The 19980-nt window shown below is 44.1% G+C and overlaps 2 protein-coding genes across 3 annotated transcripts in view; one reads left to right on the top strand and one right to left on the bottom strand.

Annotated features, from left to right (window-relative positions):
• trpm4a (transient receptor potential cation channel, subfamily M, member 4a) overlaps positions 1 to 10479 on the bottom strand; it is an 84148-nt gene extending 73669 nt beyond the window's left edge. The window contains exon 1 of one of the 2 annotated variants that reach the window (XM_078531655.1): positions 10358 to 10479. In XM_078531655.1, the coding sequence (XP_078387781.1) occupies positions 10358 to 10384 (27 nt within the window). In that variant the 5' untranslated portion in view covers positions 10385 to 10479. The remainder of the gene's footprint in view (positions 1 to 10357) is intronic. The other variant, XM_078531656.1, reaches the window with a different exon arrangement.
• LOC144669307 (carnitine O-palmitoyltransferase 1, liver isoform-like) overlaps positions 1 to 19980 on the top strand; it is a 534090-nt gene that overhangs the window by 289712 nt on the left and 224398 nt on the right. The gene's annotated exons all lie outside the window — the stretch shown is intronic.

Here is a 19980-nt window from a genome sequence, read left to right as displayed (position 1 = left end):
GTGAACCAGATGGGTTTTTATGACAATTGATAATGGTTTTGTGGTCATCATAGTTGTATTGAGGCACAAGGTCAGCCATGATTGTATTGAGTGGCAGAGCAGGCTTGAGGGGCCGAACAGTCTGCTCCTGCTCCTATTTCCTAAATTCCTACGTAATATTAACAATCAGTAAGGAAAGGTTTACATTTACACGGCACCTTTCACAACCTCAGGACAGTCCAAATTGCTTTACAGCCAATCAAGTATTTTTTGAAGTCTTGTCACTGTTGTAATGCAGGAAACAAGGCAGCTACTTGTGCACAGCAAGATCCCACAGATAATGACCAGACATTCTGCTTTTGTGATGCTGGTTGACTGCGTGATGACAGAGACCTCTCCATTTTGGATCCGTCCAGGGTTGTTTTTTTCCCCCATGTGATGGGGTCCGACTAGACTCCGACTCTGATTTTCTGAATGTCTTTGGGGCTTCCATCAGCTTGGGACTTCCTACAGGCTTCCCAAACTAGCTTTTTCTCACCGTGTCCCCCCAATCTGAGCCTTGAAAATTACCGCTACCTCAGAGTGAGAGTTGGGTAGGTGGGGGGGAGTCCTGGGGTGGGGTGGGGGGGGAGGGGGGTGGATTTGTGAGGGCAATGGGTGGAGAGACTTGTGCGGAGGGGAGGAGTGAGGGTGAGCGTGGTGGGAAGTATTGAAAACCACAGGGGATTTTTAAAATAAAAAAAAAACTACCTTTTCACAGGCTTTTTTTGCTGCAGGAATCGGGCCTCAAAGGTCTGGTTGTTGGCTACACCCACCATTAGGGAAAAAAACCCACAAGGATTTAAAAGGCCTCGCAGTTGTTAGCAGTCAGCTCAAGCTCCATGGCAACCATTGCTGCCATGAAGCCTCCGACCCCAAAATCTCATCTCAGGGCCCCCAGTTTGGGAATCTCTGTCCTGCGGCGCAGGTATAGCTGTGTTCAGCTGGCTATAGAATACCACATTGAGGGATGGGTTAGAGTGCTGCCCTTCAACTGATATGAACTCTTGTTGACATGAGGCCCAAGGTGACGAGACCATTATCACAATGTCAATGGACAATTCTACTCTGCTGGCCTCCTCCTGAAGCCAATTCACAAGGGAACGATGCACAATCATACTCACACCTCTTTTTTTCCCTTTATTCCATCATGAGATGTGGGTGACACAACTTTTGTTGTCGCCCATCCCTAATTGCCCTTGAACTGAGAGGCTTGCTATGGGGCCTATTTTGAGGTGGTGGGGGGGCAGCTAAGAGTCAACCATGTTGTTGTGGGCCTGGAGTCAACACGTAGGCCGGAGCAGGTGAGGACGGCAGATTTCCTCCCCTAATGGGCATTAGTGAACCAGATGTGTTTTTATGTCCGTCCATCACCATTACTGTGGCTAGCTTTCAATTCCAGGTTTATTAATTGAATCTGAATTTCACCGGCTGCTGTATAGGGATTTGACCCCGTGTTCCTGGAGTGCTAGCCCGGGCCTCTGGATCACCAATCTCAGTAGTGATGTTACCCCCAGGCCACACAACGCCACTGCCCTCCCTGTACAAGAGAATGATGCACTTGCTCACTCACTTCTCACTGTATCTGTTGATGCCAACATGTCTGTCAATGAGGTGAACAGTCCTCGTACAAGGCAACAATGCAATCTTGCTCACTCTTTATGGGAGGGAATGGTGCCCAGTTCCATTTGCTCTTTACATTTATGACAGCGCCTTTAATGTCTGGGAGATTCATTTCACAATTTAATCAATCATCAATGTTCCACCAATCAATGCTCCTCACAATTCATCTGAACCTGTGGTGTTTTTCCTCTGCTTGGCACTGATTAAAGAGTTGGGAATCTCCTTACTTCCTGTCCCCCTTGTAACTGTCATTTCTTATGTGTGAGGGTATGGGTGCCAAGTTAATTGGCACTACCAATGACCCAACACCCATCTCATCCCCCCCCCTTCAACCAGCTTATATTCCACCTCATTTCTATACTTCTTAGTCCTGATGAAGAGTCATACGGACTCGAAACGTTAACTGTATTCCTCTCCGCAGATGCTGTCAGACCTGCTGAGTTTTTCCAGGTATTTTTGTTTTTGTTGCATAAACTTGGCTTCCCCTTAAATGCATCTATGCTGTTCACTTCAACCATTCCCTGTGATGGCAAGTTCCGCATTCTAATCTGGTCAGAGGCTAGGAATCCTGTCTAGAGTAACTCCACCTCCTCACTCCCCATCTGTCCACCATCTACAAGACACAAGGCAGGAGTGTGATGGAATATTCTCCACTTGCCTGAATGAGTGCAGCTCCAACAACACTCAAGAAGCTCGACACCATCCAGGACAAAGCAGCCCCGCTTGATTGGCACCCCATCCACAAACATTCGCTCCCTCCACAACCGATGCACAGTAGCAGCAGTGTGTACCATCTACAAGATGCACTGCAGGAATTCACCAAGGCTCCTTAGGCAGCAACACACAATCAGTACCATCTAGAAGGACAAGGGCAATAGACACATGGGAACACCACCACCTGGAAGTTACCCTCCAAGCCACCCACCATCCTGACTTGGAAATATATCAGCCGTTCCTTCCCTGTCGCTGGGTCAAGATCCTGGAACTCCCTCCCTAACAGCACTGTGGGTGTACCTACACCGCATGGACTGCAGCGGTTCAGGAAGGCAGCTTACCACCACCTTCTCAAGAGCAATTAGGGATGGGCAATAAATGCTGGCCTAGCCAGCGACGCCCACATCCCGTGAATGAATTTAAAAAGTCACTTCTTGGTAAAGAAGTTTATTCTGAATTGTCTACTGCATTTACGAGGGACTATCTTATGTTTATGACCACTAGTTTTAGACTCACATACTCTCTATGTTGAATACCTTTATAATTGTAAAGCATTCAATCAGGTTTCGCTCTCAGATTTCTCTTTTCTATAGAAGGGTTCCAGTCTTCTCTTGTCCTTTTCTGCTAATTATGACCTTTCAATTCTGATATTATTCTTGAAAATTGTTTTTAAGCCTTGACCAGTCTGTTCATCGTACGGAGAGCAGAACTGTGCAGAGATTCTCATGGCTAAAGGGAAAACGTGAGCACTCAGAAAAGATAAAGAAATGTGAAAGGATAAGCAGGAAGGGCGAGGAAATGGGGCTGAACACAGAGTTCCCTCAGAGAGCAGACACAGCTCTGATGGGCCGAATGGCCTCATCCTGCACTCTCGAATTTTCGGTGATAAAATCTAGGCCAAAATTCACTATTTTCACAAGTATATTCATCTAAAAATATATCCTCTTGCGAGGCGGGGGGGAGGGGGAACCAGCTTTTTTGATCTGCAGCACTGGCCCCTGATGAATCGAAATTAGCAGTGAAGGGTTTTCAGCGCAAGGTTTGCTAACTGCTAACTTTAAGCTGCTAAATGCCGGCTCTCCCCTTTCAGTGCAGCGCTCCCCCCACGCTCTCCAAGCTGCCATTATCTTCTTGAGGCGCTTGTGGTTTGGCACGATGCCGCACACATGCCAGTTTACCCGCGCTGAGAAACTTGCACAGAGACGCAAGCAATTACAGGGCAAATTCCACCCCCCAACCCCAATGTTTCTGGGGATTGGGCAAATATGTTCCATTCGTTTTGAACTGTATAAAATGTTGCCCAACTTAATCAAAGGTCACGGTTTATTTGTAGCAGGGAGGGGCTGACTCTATTAAAACACAGATTGCGGCCACCAATGCCTCAATCCGAATATAACTGATTAAACAGGGACTCTGTACTGTTATACTGCAGGAGGCGATGAGCTGAGCTCATGCAGTTCGGTCCACCCAGGAGCAACATATGTTGACAACTCACAGGGGCGTCCTGGACTTATTCACCCAGCTGATTAGACAGGAACTCTGTCCAAATATACAGTGAGTAACTCTTATCCCCCTGTACAAAAAGCAACCCTGTCCAGCGACACGGAGTAATCCTTACCCTGCTGAATATACAGGAGCTCTGTCCAGTTACACAGAGTAATCCTTACCCTGCTGAATAAACAGGAACTCTACAGTTACACAGAGTAATCCTTAACCTGCTGAATATACAGGAACTCTGTACAGTTACACAGAGTAATCCTTACCCTGCTGAGTATACAGGAGCTCTGTCCAGTTACACAGAGTAATCCTTACCCTGCTGAATAAACAGGAACTCTGTCCAGTTACACAGAGTAATCCTTACCCTGCTGAATAAACAGGAACTCTACAGTTACACAGAGTAATCCTTACCCTGCTGAATGAACAGGAACTCTGTCCAGTTACACAGAGTAATCCTTACCCTGTTGAATAAATGGGATTCCTGTCCAGTTACCGCATACACCTCGAAAGTTCTGCTATCTACCAAGGAGTACTTCTATTAATCAATCAGTAATGTACTTTACATTCCTCTTTAACCCATTGTGTAAAGGTATTCCCTGAAAAAGCACTACTCAGTAGGTGAGTAGAAGATGCCGGGATTGATTCGCAGCCTTTGTTGAGTTCGCTGGCCCCTGGCATCAACATTCCTTGGCAGGGATGAAAATCAGTAAAGGTTTCCTCTCCTCTGTCACCAAGTAATCCACCTTGAAAAAATTGGTAAAGAGTTCAAAGGCGGGGTGCTCAGAGAGCCCTGATGTAGGACCCAAGGTGGCGGGAAGTTCAAGTTATGGATGGGGAGATGGCGGGGTAGTGGTCCAGGCTAATGTTTTGGGAACACGAGTTCAAATCCCACCACGGCAGCAAGTGGAATTTAAATTCAATTAATAAAATCTGAAATTGAAAACCAGCCCCATTAATGGTGACCATGAGAACTATCATCGATTGTTGTTAATAAAACCCCGTCTAGTTCACTAAGGTACTTTATGGAAGGAAATCTGCCGTCCGTACATGTGACTCCAGCTACACAGCAATGTGGTTGACTCTTAACTGCCCTTTGAAATGGCCTTGGCAAGCCACTCAGTTCAAGGGCAATTAGAGATAGGACAAATGCTGGCCTTGCCACTGATACTCACATCCCATGAAAGAATAAAAAAAGGTTATGCATCATATGCAATGATTCGACCATTGGCACTGCCTACTAGGATGGCATGTTTCCCAGTCCCGGCTCCCCCTCCCATGTTTTTGCTTCCTTTTTGTGTTTAAATGTTATGCTTGTGACGGTGAGGGTTGTTAGTGCAGAGATATTTTCTATTTCAGCTACACGGCGTTGGCATTAACATTAAGTCCAATTTGATGCAGAGTAACAGTCCCCTTGAGGACTATCAGAAATTTGCAGCTACCACTCTAGTGTCATATTGGAATCACTTCCCACCCGTTCTGCAGCTTCTATTAGCCATGGTTGCTGACCATCCAGCACTGTCCTGGAGTCTCAGGGAATTCAGCAATAATCTCCAGGACACAGCTACAAGCAAAACTCCAGGAGAAAAGACAGAGAGGCAATTCATTTTCTTTAAGCATTTTCATTCATGGTTGTGGAAACATACAAACATACAAATTAGGAGCAGGAGTTGGCCACTCGGCCCCTCGAGCCTGCTCTGCCATTCAATACGATCATGGCTGACCTGATTGTAACTTCAACCCCACATTCCTGCCTATCCCCGATAACCTTTCACCCCCTTGTTAATCAAGAATCTATCCAGCTCTGCCTTAATAATATTCAAAGACTCTGCTTCCACCGCCTTTTGAGGAAGAGAGTTCCAAAGACTCACGACCTCTGAGAGAAAATATTTCTCCCCATCTCTGTCTTAAGTGAGCGACTCCTTATTTTTAAACAGTTCTAGGTTCTCCCACAAGAGGAAACATCCTCTCCACATCCACCCTGTCAAGACCCCTCAGGTCAGATCTTAAAGGTTTCAATCAAGTCGCCTCTTACTCTTCTAAACTCCAGTGGATACAAGCCTAATCTGTCCAACTTGTCCTTATAAGACAACCCACCCATTCTTGGTATTAGTCTAGTAAACCATCTCTGAACTGCTTCTAATGCATTTACATCTTTTCTTAAATAAGGAGACTAATACTGTTCCCAAAACTCCAGATGTGGTCTCACCAGTGTCCTGTACAACGGAAGCATAACCTCCCTACTTTTGTATTCAATTCCCCTCACAATAAATGATAACATTCTATTAGCTTTCCTAATTAATTGCTGCATCTGCATACTAACCTTTTGTGATTCATGCACTAGGACACCCAGATCCCTCTGAATCTCAGAGCTCTGCAATCTCTCACCATTTAGATAATATGCTTCTTTTTTATTCTTCCTACCAAAATGGACAAATTCACATTTGTCCGCATTATACTCCATTTGCCAGATCTTTGCCCACTCATTTAACCTACCTATGTCCCTATGTAGCCTCCTTATGTCCTCTTCACAACTTACTTTCCTACCCACCTTTGTGTCATCAGCAAATTTAGCAGCCATATCTTCAGTCCCTCCATCTAAGTCATTTATTCTGTTGAAGAGTCATACGGACTCGAAACGTTAACTGTGTTCCTCTCCGCAGATGCTGTCAGACCTGCTGAGTTTTTCCAGGTATTTTTATTTTTGTTTTTGCTTTGTGTCATTTATAAAAATGGTATTTTGACCAACACGTCAGGGATCATCCAATCAGAATAAGAGAATCTGTTCTCTTTCCAATGGGTGAGGGGAGGTGGAGCGTCGCGAGGGTTGATGTGTTGGGTGACCAACGGTGGGAGAGTGGGGGAGGGATGGTTTAGAGGCAAGCGGTCATGTGGAAAACGGTCAACTGGACTTGGCAACGCCACTCTGAGCCAGCCTGGTGCTAATTGTGTACAGTTCAGGCCGTTCTGATCTGAGGCCCAACGCTCACTATGTGAAGGATCCATGCCACAGAAACAGGCCATTTGGTCCAACCAGTCCATGCTGGTGGTTATGCTCCACTCAACTCTCCTCCTATCTTTCCTCATTTAAATCTATCATCGGAACTCTCTATTCCCTACTCCCTCATATGCTTGCCTAGTTTCCCCTTAAATACATCTATATTATTTGCTTCCACCACTCCCTGTGGTAGTCAGTTCCACATTCTCACCACTCTTTGGGTAAAGAAGTTTCTCCTCAATTCCCTATTAGATTTCTTGCTGACTATCCTATATTGACGGCCTCTAGTTCTGCTCTCCCCCACAAGTGGAAACATTCTCTCCGTATCCACTCTATCAAAACCTTTCATCATTTTAAAGACCTCGATTAGGTCACCCCTCAGCCTTCTTTTTTCAAGAGAAAAGAGACCCAGCCTGTCAATCCTTTCCTGATATGTAAACCCACACATTTCTGGGATCATCTTTGCGAATCTTCTCTGCACCCTCTCCTGTGCCTCTATATCTTTTTTATAATATGGCGACCAGAACTGCACACAGTACTCTAATTGTGGCCTAACCAAGGTCTGACAGAGGTTTTGCATAATTCCCTTACTTTTCGATTCTATTCTTCTAGAATTAAAGCCTAGTGTTTGGTTTTTTTTAACAGCCTTGCTAACCTGTGGCATAAGTTTTAGTGACTTTTTGTATTTGTATTCCAAGAGGTGCAAGTTCTCCTCCAAGCCACTCACCATCCTGACTTGGAAATATATCATCGTTCCTTTAATGTCACTGAGTCAAAATCCTGGAACTCCCTCCCTAACAGCACTGTGGGTGTACCTACACCGCATGGACCGCAGCGGTTCAAGAAGGCGGCTCACCACCACCTTCTCAAAGGCAATTAGGGATGGGCAATAAAAATGCTGGCCTAGCCAGTGACTCCCATGCCGCCTAAAAAGAATTTTTAAAAAGGTGTCCGGCATTCAGGGCCCTTAAACTCTAATGGACGGTGGGAGACTTCCCTCTCAACAAGTGCAACTGAATTCAAAACCAGGTCTTAGTAGTGAAAGGCCAGTGCCTGACCCATTGCAGACACCCCTGGTCCTATGATTTACAGCTGTACAGGATTAGCTCCCATATCCTCATGTTTTTTGGGGCCCCCAGAGAACTGATTCACCCATTACACCATCTGGGCTCCATTTGTTTATTCTGATTAATGAGTTGCCAGGGAGCTCCGCTGCTCAGTGAGTAGTGTCCCTACCTCTGGGCCAGAAGCACCAGGTTCAGGTCCCACTTCAGGGCTTGATGGTCATGGAAGGCCTGGCCAAACAGGTTGAATACCAGCCTGTAAATCCTACCAATATCCCTGATGGCAGGTGGCAAAGAGTGGGAGAGTTTCCTGGTCAGCCATACAGGAGGCAATGGGAAACTACTTCAATACTTTGCCAAACATAATCATGGACCAATCCAATGGAAGTCCTGAAGAAGGAGGAAAGAGTTGCCAAAGTATGTTTCAGACACACTCATGCTCCTCAATAGAAACTCCTATATAGCCACTCTTATCCTTTTCTACATCTAGGGGATGGCAGTGTGTTGGCCACCCCAAGGGTCCTTCGCTGTGGATCGTACTCCGCGGAGCTTTTACTCAATTGGAATTACTCACAAGTCTGTGGCTTTTTTTCAATCTACTTGTCTAGTGACACATGAACCTCGGACTGCAGTTACACTGCCTTAATGAGTTCTGGGTCCAATTCATTATATGTTTGCATTTCAGGCTAGTTCTTGCCTTTTGGAGTGTTGACACAGTGAGCAAAATGAAAACCTAAGGCTCCTTCCTTAAACGTGGCCCTCTGTTTGAAAGGAATGAGAGACCATGTTTAAAAGGGGTTTTCCACGGTAACGCCCTATTCCTTTAAGGAGGGTCCTCCTCAATGTTGCCTTCTTGTCTTGAGCACTGACTAGGTCTTTTTTTGAAATAGTGCCACAGTACCTTTTACAGGGCACACGGGGCCTCAGTTTAACGTCCAGTCTAAAAGGCAGCACATCCGACGGTGCAGCACTCCCTCGGTGATGCACTGGGAGCATCAGCTTGGAGTTTGTGCTCAAGTCTCTGGAGCAGGGCTTCAGGCCAGAACCTTGTGCCTCAGAGACAGTTGCTACCCTCTGAGGCAAGGCTGACACACTGAAGGCGATGAAGTTGGGGGTGTTGGCCACTGTTCTACCATGAATCTGGGGTGGAGTGAGATCGGCAGTGGGGAAGTCATAGAACCTTTACAGCAGAGGAGAAGGCCATTCAGCCCATAGAGTCCAAGCCGGGAGGTGGGCGGGAGGGTGTAGCCCGCAGTTTTATTGTGGAACTGGGAGGTGCCCTCCTGCTGCTTCTGGCTCTGCCGCGAGGTAAATAAAAAATATTGACTTCCTTTAATCTGATAACCTCCTGCAGTCTACTTAGAGACAGCTGGCTGGCTGTTGTTTGCATCTAATATCAGAAAGGGTCTTAAAGCAGGCCCCAGTTAGCCTGAGTAATGGGCCTGTTTCAGGAATGTACCCTGAACAATATGGCATACGAAACGAGTGCATGCCATTTTGAACCCTTCGGCAATTACACGGGTCGGCTTTATACCCCAATTGGTCGGGGACGGGACCAGGTGGCTGCTTTTTGGATGCAAGGGAAGCGCACTCGGAGAGCACATTGGGCAAGGACGGCCTCTGTGGCTGAATGGTCCATTGACACTTGCCGTGCTGGGCCACACACAAAGAGCGGGCATCTGGACAAGGTGCAATTGCAGGGCCTGAAGTGGTGGTGTCATGCCTCACAAATAACACATCGCAAGACAGGTCCTGTCAACCAAACGCATGGCTCCCCATTGGTAATGCAGCCTCCCAGTGAGGGACTGTCCTGATGCGATGTACATACACCTTTAAGGGAGCCAACCTTAAACTGGTGTCCATCATTACCCACCACGAGCCAAGATGTGATGTATAATCCCGTGACTATGTAGACAGAATACAGAAGTAGTCCTACAGGTCAGACGTGTCTACATAGTCTCCCAGTTACCATTGTCTGTTTATAGTTCTATCTTCAATTAGAAATCCCACATTATGGTTATGCCAATCCTTGTTTTTTGATTGCAATAAACAAAAAAACACAACAGTGCCACTGAAGTACTGTAACAATATTCTACCAATAGTCAAACTGTTAAATACAGGATGACAGCAATTAGCCCTCAAGATGGAGTTTGTAAGTCAGGAGATGCTTGTAAATGGTGTTGTGCTTGGAGTAGTTTAAAGTCCAGCTGAGTCTCCTCTACATTTTAAATTGACAATACAAGAAAAATAGCAGCACAACCTGTAGAGAGAGTAACTTCCTTCAGAGAAAAGCAAGTTAAAATAGGGAGAGGTCTTTTATAAAGGTTTGGATAGCCTGCTTTGATTACAGGCACTCCTCTGCCTGGCTCTCAGTCACATCTTCTCCCAGGCACGTTGAAACAAACTCCGCAGTTTACAAAAGACTCTTGTTTTTGAGGAACTGTACCTGATCTTTCCCCAGTGTGCTGTCCATGGTTTTTGAGGAGGTTCTTGGAACAGTGCCTGCCGAGTGGCTGATGATCCCTCGGTCTGGGGCTTTCTTGAGGAGAGAGCTTTTCTGGTCGCTCACTGGCAGGGGTAGCAGCAGTTGGTTTTTGTTGTCACGTGTGTGTGTGTGAGAGAGAGAGAAGTCGGCACAAGCCACACCTGAGTTGCGTTACAACCTGTCTGACTGCAAGAAGGAAATATGCATTACTGCGAGGATTGATCAGCAAACAGAGCAGAAACCCGATAAGAAACTAGCTGGCTGAAGGGTTTACAGCCACATGTTAGAAATTTAAGGTGGTTGGCAGCAGAATGAGCAATAACTACTTTATGCAAACAGTAATTTACAATCTGCCTGATAGGGCGATGGAAACAGAATTCATTAGCAGCCTTGAAAAGGGAACTGGATAAATATTTGAACCCTTGCAGTACTGAGGTAGTGCTTCACTGTCAGACGTGCCATCTTTAGGATGAGATGTTAAACCGAGGCCCCGTCTGCCCTCTCAGGCGACCGTTTTGAAGATGAGCAGGGGGGGGTTCTCCGTGGTGTCCCCTGCCAATAGTTATCTCTCAATCAACATCACAAAAACAGATCACTTCTGTTGGTGGGGATCGTGTTCTGCGCGAATTAGTTGCCGCATTCCCCACATTCCAACAGCGAACGCATTTCAAAACCTGCTGGGTTTTTCCAGCTATTTTTATTTTTGTTTCACATCTCAAAAGGTACTTCCTTGGCTGTAAAGTGCTTGGGCACATCCTGAGGTCGTGAAAGTCGCTATATAAATGTAAGCCTTTGCTTTCCTATCAACATATCCTTCCATTCCTTTCTCCCTCATGTATTTATGTAGCTTCCCCTTAACTGCATCTCTGCCATTCGCCTCAAGTACTCCACAGAGTAGTGAGTTCCACATCTCATTGTTCCGATGAGATTTTAAGTGATGATAAGTGGCTTGGCGTGGTCGGTATCTAGCTTTTCTTGAAACTACTTACAAAGACTTCATGGTAAGTACATGGTTCTATGGACACTGACTGTTCTGTGTCTTGCTCTCTTTGAGCTCTTGGTCAGCTGACCCTGATGTCATGCTTACATTGTCATTAATGTCACTGTCTCATTAATATAACTATTAACCCTTTACTCTATACTCACCACTCAGTATTACAGTATCTTTACAGTGCAGAAGGAGGCCATTCGGTCCATTGAGTCTGCACTGGCTCTTTGAGAGAGCATTCCACCTAATCCCACTCCCCTACCTTATCTCGGTAACCCTGCATATTCTCTCTTTTCAGGTAGAAATCCAATTCCCTTTAGAGTCCCTCGATCGAACCTGCCTCCACCACCCTTTCAGGAAGTTTGTTCTGGGCTCCAACCATCCCCTGGATGAAAAGATTTTTCCTCACATCACATTTACTCCTCGTGCCCATTATTTTGAATCTGTGCCCTCTGGTTCTTGATGTTCTCTTGAGTGGGAACAGTTTCTCACTATTTACCCTGTCCATACCCCTCAGGATCTTGAATACCTCTATCAAGTCTCATCTCAGCCTTCTATTCTCCAAGGAAGAGAGTAGCAATCTCTCCAATCTATCCTCACAGCTACAGTTCTTTATCGCTGGAATCACTCCCTGAATCCTGAATTCCTTATAATTATCTGTTAGTGACTACCTTACATTTAGGGCCCCTAGTTTGGATCCCACTCACTCTGTGCAAACTACAATATTCCTGGGTGAAAGACAAAATACTGTGGACGCTGGAGATCTGATATTAAAAACAAAAAGTGCCAGAAAAACTCAACAGGTCTAGCAGCATGTGGGACTCGAAATATTAACTCTGCTTCTCTCTCCACAGACGCTGCCAGACCTGCTGAGTTTTTCCAGCATTTTCTACTTTTATTCAATATTCCTGGGTATTTGTTAAGACTTAGAACCATAGAACCATAGAAAAGTTACAGCACAGAAGGAGGCCATTCGGCCCATCTTGTCCATGCCAGCCCGAGGATGCCCAGGTGCCCTTTCTAATCCCACCTTCCTCCACCCGGCCCATAGCCCTGCAGCTGACAGCACTTGAGGTGCAGATCCAGGTACTTTTTAAAAGAGTTTAGAGTTTCTGCCTCTACCACCAACTTGGGCAGTGAATTCCAGACACTCAATACCCTCTGCGTAAAAAAGTTCTTCCTCATGTCCTCCCTACACCTTTTGCCACTTATCTTGAATCTATGTCCCCTGGTTCTAGAATTCTCCATCAAGGCAAACAATTTTATCCTGTTCACTCTATCTAATCCCCTCATAATTTTGTACACCTCAATCAAGTCACCTCTCAGTCTTCTTTGTTCTAAGGAAGATAACCCCAACCTATCCAATCTCTCCTCGTAGCTACACTTTTCTAACCCTGGCAACATTCTTGTAAATCTCCTCTGCACTCTCTCCAGAGCTATTACGTCCTTCCTGTAATGTGGTGACCAGAACTGCACACAATACTCCAGTTGTGGCCCCACTAGTGTTTTATACAATTCCAACATTATATCCTTACTTTTATACTCTATATCTCTGCCAATGAAGGAGAGCATTCCATATGCCTTCTTTACAACTTTGTCTACATGAACTGCTGCCTTCAGGGACCTGTGTACTTGTACACCAAGATCTCTCACTTCATCTACCCCTCTTAGTATATTCCCATTTATTGTTTAATCCCTGTAACTGTTTGACCTCCCTAAATGTATGACCTCACACTTCTCTATGTTAAAATCCATCTGCCACTTTACCACCCACTCCACCAACCCATCTATATCGTTTTGGAGATTATGGCTATCCTCTACACTATCCACTACTCGGCCAATCTTTGTGTCATTTGCAAATTTCCCAATCGTGACTCCCACGATCATTTCCAAATCGTTAATATATAACACAAACAGCAAGGGTCCCAACACCAAGCCCCGTGGAACACCACTTAAGACAAGTTTCCATTCGCAAGGGCATCCATCGACCATTACCCTTTGTTTCCTGTTACAAAACCAACCTTTTATCCAGTTTGCCACATTACCCTGAATCCCATGGGCTTTTACTTTCCTGACCAATCTGCCATGTGGGACCTTGTTAAATGCCTTGCCAAAATCCACGTACACAACATCCACTGCACTATCGTCATCGACCCTTCTTGTCACTTCCTCAAAGAATTCAATCAAATTTGTGAGGCAAGACCTTCCTTTAACAAATCCATGCTGACCATCCCTGACTAGTCCATGCCTTTCCACGTGACAGTTAATCCTATCTCTCAGGATTGATTCTACTAATTTGCTCACCACCGATGTAAGACTAACTGGCCTATAATTGTTTGGCATTTCCTTTGATCCCTTTTTAAACAACGGAACTACGTTTGCATTTCTCCAGTCCTCCGGTACCTCCCCTGTATCTAGTGAAGATGGAAAATCATCCTCAGAGCATCTGCTATCTCCTCCCTGACTTCCTTCAGCAGCCTTGGAAACAATCCATCTGGCCCAGGTGACTTATCACCTTTCAAGGATTTCAACCCTTCGAGTACTTCCTCTCTCTTGATGACTATTCCATCCAATATCTCGCAGTGTTCCTCCTGGACTACTATATCTACATCCTCCCTTTCCTTTGTAAACACGGAGACAAAATATTCATTCAAAACCCTTCCCACAGCCTCTGCATCTACACACAAGTTTCCATCTTCATCTTTGATAGGTCCCACTTTTTCCTTAACTAACCTTTTAGCATTAATGTATTGGTAAAACATCTTTGGGTTATCTTTAACTTTACTTGCTAATCTTTTTTCATGCCCTCCCTTTGATTTCCTTATTTCCTTTTTTACTTCGTCCCTGCACTTCCTATAGTCTCCTGCTCCTTTAGAAAATGGATGTTTACTCAAGAATCTAATTACTGAGAAATGTTTAATAGCGAGCTAAGGAAGGAGAATAAGAACGAGTGGATGCCTCGAGTTGCTCATATTGTAAAATGAGAGCGGGGATAAAAGATGGAGGACTTGCACTGAGGAGAAGAAAAGACAAGTCATTGTTGATACGCTACAGCAGTAACGTTTGGCAGTTATTTTTTGCTCAGTGTTGGAATATGCAGTGCTGCAGATTGGCAGCTCCATGCTTGCGCTAACCATATGTTGATGAGTTTCTGCTTTCACTCAAGGAGAAAGGTACAACAATGCAGATCTAATGATGAAAGCTTTTTTTTTAAAATGAGGAAAATTGTTACTTGAGGTGACCAATCCAATACATCCTATCTGTATTCACTGGAAGTTTGAATAATTACACATTAAGCCTGAATTTGTGTGGAGTGGCAGAGTCGAATTGCCACACCGCTCCTACTTTCCTGCCTGGAAATCCAGGCAATCCTTTTCGCCCAACCTTCTGACTCAGGCCTGGTAGGTTGGGAAGGTGGGGTCGCATGCTGCAGTGGGAGTCTGTAGCCCGGGTGGGGTGGTAGGGTGCAGTCGGGGGGAACTAAATGCTCTCACCATAGCACCTGGTCGAGTTACCCAGAGACAGCAATGCTTAGAAGACGTTTATTAACTTATCATGCATAATATTATGAGGCAAAAAGAAATCACTAAGAGCCATTACTTCACTTACCTCAAACTCCTTTGTAAGTGCAGGGTCAAACTGCTGATGAATTGAGTGAAGCTCATTGGAGACAAGCTGGAGATTACTCAAAGAGCTATCTGCTAACATAACCAGCACCTCATAAGCAGCAAGTCGGCTATTGACTGTACTGCACTTTGGATGAAAATTCTTCTCCTGCAAAGGAAGAGAGATAAGAAGCATTGAAAATATCTTCAGGGCTATTAAAAAAACACAGCTTTCTCCCACAATGAATCATTAGTTTTAAGTCACAAAATGAGCCGATTACATGCTCCCCTTAGAGCCTTCCACCTAAAATTGGGGATGGAGTGTCCTCTACTGTCTAATTGGTTCAATGTTACAAATACCAAGAGCAAAGCTCCCAATACAGAACCTTGCTGGAGTGAAGCACAGGTTAGCACATTGGGTGTGGAGATCCCTGTGTCCAATATCCAGTGATTCATCTCAGGCAGACATGAAAGATCCTCGGGGACCATTTGGAAGAAGAACAGGGCAGCTCTCCTCAGTGTCCTAGCCAACATTTATCCCTTAACCACCAAAAGCAGTGCCAATACTGCGGCCGATGTTATTCACTGAAGAAGCCAAATCCCAGAGGGAAACTTGTCTTACTGATTGTAACATTTTTTTTGTTATTTTAAAATGAGGGGAAAGCTACAAATCCCAGAAGCATAGAATCCTAGCTACACTTTTAGAATTTAAAAATTCATTAACAAGAAGGAAAAAAATTTAAGCGTACAAGATTAAAATTACACAGAAAACATTTTTAAGCATACAAGATTAAAATTACACAATTAAACAGTCTTACAAAACATTCCCCAAAAAACCCACTTGATCAGAACACACAAGTAACTCCTTTATAGATTTGAACCATAAAAATCCAGTAATATTACCCAAGGCAAAAACTGCTACTACTTTAATAAAGTATACCATACGACTTCTCACTCTCTTCCAGTCTGCTGTGGAAAAACCAAAGGAAGTTCAGAAACAGACTGTTTCCTGGAAACAAAGGCTTTTCTGGCTTGAAACTGGATGGCTGCTTCAAAATCACAACATTCCTCAGCACAGAGCTGGTCTCAGGACATCTCCCCTACATAGCCAACAAAACTCATCTAAACATCTTTCCTAAAATATCCTTTCCCCTTTTCATCTTTGACTCCATTTTCCTAAGCATTTCTTTGAACTCACTTTTTCCAAAATATAAAAGTCTTTCATGTCTTCCTATTGCCTCCACTTTTGGGTAAAATAAAATTTAATAAGTTCCCTTGTTTACCTATAAATCCCAGGCGAGCCATGTAAAGGACATATCTTTTTATTTCTGTTGGGCTGTTGTAAAGAACATTTCCTTTTATTTTCTGCTGGGCTGTGGATTAAAATTACAATGGCTGCAGTTTGAAAGACATGTCCACTGGAACAGGATGAGAGATATATACAATGTTGCGGTCCTGGAACAGAGTGTGCCATGAAAGACAGGATGGTGATGGAAAGGAGTTCTGGACCAAGGCAGCTGCCTGGTAACAACATTTTAATTGTCTCCTGACCAGGTGACCAGGTTTTTTTGTGAGAGCAGTTCAGAAGAATAGCTCCTAGCCTGAAAGGAACAAGACCTAAAACTTCTCTCTCCTGTGTGTGGAAGATTCCAGTAATTCCACAATAATAGCTCACTGGCTTTTTCTCCTCATGTCTCTATAACCTGCGCTCCCTCTGAAAACCCCTGCCAAGAGGCAAAGGGGAAAATCACTGTTAGAGACATTGAAAGGCAAGTGCTCAAATAGTGAGCTAATTACTACAAGTGCTGGAAGACCACCTCGTGTCATCAAGAAGAACTGAAAGGAACTTGGAAGACATTGATCAAAATCAACCCATCGAATCCTGTACTCTGGAATTAGTGCAATTTTGTGCGTCTTATGTGTCTTGTATGAGTGTGTATAGGGATTTAAGAAAGGGTAGAGCTTAGGTTATAGAGTTAGAAATTAGCAGTTCATATTTCTTTCTTTTGCCACTGGTTAATGACAATTTGTTCATTAAACAGTTATTTGTTTATTAAGTTTATAAACCTGGTGCTCGTATTCTGTTAACCTAAATTAAACAGTTCGGTAGAATTCGGGCAATCTGGTGGTTTGGTCAAACTTTTCACATTTGTCACAGCTCAGAGAACAGTGGGGCTCGATATTACAGCTCACTATCCCCAGAGAGTCGTGACAAAGTTATAAAAGTCCCTTATCACTTCTAAGCTCCCTTTGAAGTTTAACAGCTGAAAAGTCAAGTCCTTACTTATCACCTAATGCAAATTTCAGAATCCAATTTACTTATACATTCAACTTCACCATAGCCTCTCGTTACAAATGCATGCATCTATTTCCTTTGTCTTTCATCTCTCTACTCCCACAGACAAGCTGTCTTTACTAACCTTCCCCCAGTTTAATTATGCATACACACACACACACACGCACACACACACACGCACATGCATATACACACACACATGCACACGCACACACACACACAGCCTTCTTTACAGAAAACCACCATAACATCCATCTTCACAAGCAGATTATCTGTTCATTGTCGCATTGCTGTTTGTGGGAGCTTAAAGTGTGCATTTTAGCTGCTTTGTTTTCTATATTGCAACTGAGGCTGTTGTGTTTTGATAATGATACAATGGCACCAATCACTCATAAGGAATGCGGTAAAGACATTGGGCTCATTTATTAAGACTAGGCTCAAAAGAATATGTACACATGGATTTAAGTTTGAAGGTATCAGCAGAAGGATCATGTGTGCCTTGTGTTTTTCTCATAGGCCAAAGTGAAACTGAGACTGGATCACATGGCACACATGACACAGATGTGGGGAAGGTTCCATTAGATTGGAAAATAGCAAATGTAACCCCTTAGTTCAAAAAGGGGAGGAGAAGAGCGCAGGAACTACAGGCCAGTTGGTTTAACATCTGTCTTAGGGAAAATATCAGAAGATATTATTAAGGACATTGTAGCAGGGCACTTGGGAAAATTCAGGTAATCAGCCAGAGTCAACATGGTTTTGTGAAAAGGAAATCACGTTTAACCAATTTATTGGAGTTCTTTGAAGAAGTAACATGTACTGTGGATAAAGGGAATTAATGGATGCGCTGCACCTAGATTTTCAGAGGGTATTTGATAAGGTGCCTCATCAAAGGTTGTTGTGGAAAATAAGAGCTCATGGTGTAGGGGGGTAACGTATTGGCGTGGTTAGAAGATTGGCTAGCTAACAGTTAACCGGTGTAAATGGGTCATTTCCTGGTTAGCAGGATGTAATGCTGGGGCCTCAACTTTTTACCATTTATATAAATGACTTGGATAAAGGGACCAAAGTTATGGTTGCTAAATTTGCAGATGACACAAAAGATAGGTAGGAAAGGAAGTTGTGAAGAGGAGATAAGGGGGCTACAGAGGGACATAGATAGGTTAAGTGAGTGGGCAAAGATCTGGCAAATGGAGCATAATGAGGGGAAATGTGAAATTGGCAGGAAGAATAAAAAAGAAGCATATTATCTAAATGATTGAGAGATTGCAGAGCTCTGAGATGCAGAGGGATTTGGGTGTTGTAGTACATGAATCACAAAAGGTGAGTATGTAGGTACAGCAAGTAATTAGAAAAACTAATACAATATTATTGTTTATTGCAAGGGGAATTGAATACAAAAGTAGGGAGGTTATGCTTCAATTATATAGGGCATTGGTGGAACCACATCTGGAGTATTTTGTAAAGTATTGGTCTCCTTATTTAAGGAAGGATGTAAATGCATTGCAATTCAGGGAAGGTTTACTAGACTAATACCTGGAATGGGTGGGTTGTCTTATGAGGAAAAGTTGGACAGGCTAGGCCTATGTCTGCTGGAGTTTAGAAGAGTAAGAACTGACTTAATTGAAACACATAAGATCTTGAGGGATCTTGACAGGGTGGATGTGGAGAGGTCGTTTCGCGAATCGAGAACTAGGGGTCACTGTTTAAAAATAAATGGTCGCCCATTTAAGACAGAGATGAGGAGAACTTTTTTCTCAGAGGGCTGTGAGTCTTTGGAACTCTCTTCCTCAAAACACGGTGGAAGCAGAGTCTGTGAATATTGTTAAGGCAGAGCTAGGTAGATTTTTGGTAAACAAGGGGGTGAAAGGTTATCGGGGGTAGGTGGGAATGTGGAATTGAGGTTACAATCAGATCGAACATGATCCAATTGAATGACGGAGCAGGCTCAAGAGGCCGTGTAGCCTACTCCTGCTTCTAGTTCGTATGTACTTCCCTTCCAATGATGACATGTTGCTATCCCTTAAAGGCACATTTCAGACTGTTGAACACCAATTACATGCCACTTGCATCAATAAGTGCAGATTATAGTCATATTCTCGCTTTGCTCTTTCCACAATAGCAACATCATCGGCAATCTAGATGCATCCTGGCATAATACATGCAATGCTGCCCATATGAGATTGAAAAAGACCCTGGCCAATAACAGGTAGTTACCAACTATCTTGGCGAACACATAATTTGTATCTTGGCAAACACTTCCTTTCCAGTGATCCATGCTGCTATCGCTTAAAGGCAAATTTCAACAGTGTCTACACTTCAAATAGTTCTTCGCCTAGTTCCGAAGAAGAGTCATATTGCACTTGAAATGTTAACTCTGTTTCTCTCACCACAGACACTGCCACAGCTACAACTGAAGTCTCTGACTGAGTAACAATTCAGAGGAATAAAGAACAGCCAGCTCTAGAGACTGGGAAAGGATGCTCATTGCCCAGTGGATTCATACACCAGCCAGTGTCCTACAAGTTGGGATAGTGTGGGTTACAGGACGTGTCTGATAAAGACATCTTCGTAGTCTTCTGTATGTTCACAGCAGGCCTTTATTAACCACTTGTAACTATATATATATATAGATTAAAGGGTACAGGTATCTCCATCTCTAGATCTTAACACCTCTCTGGCCAACACCACATTGACC

The sequence above is a fragment of the Cetorhinus maximus genome, chromosome 29 (assembly GCF_964194155.1).
Source record: "Cetorhinus maximus chromosome 29, sCetMax3.hap1.1, whole genome shotgun sequence".
NCBI classification, from domain to species: Eukaryota; Metazoa; Chordata; class Chondrichthyes; order Lamniformes; family Cetorhinidae; genus Cetorhinus; species Cetorhinus maximus.
This window is presented reverse-complemented; position numbering and strand designations above follow the sequence as displayed.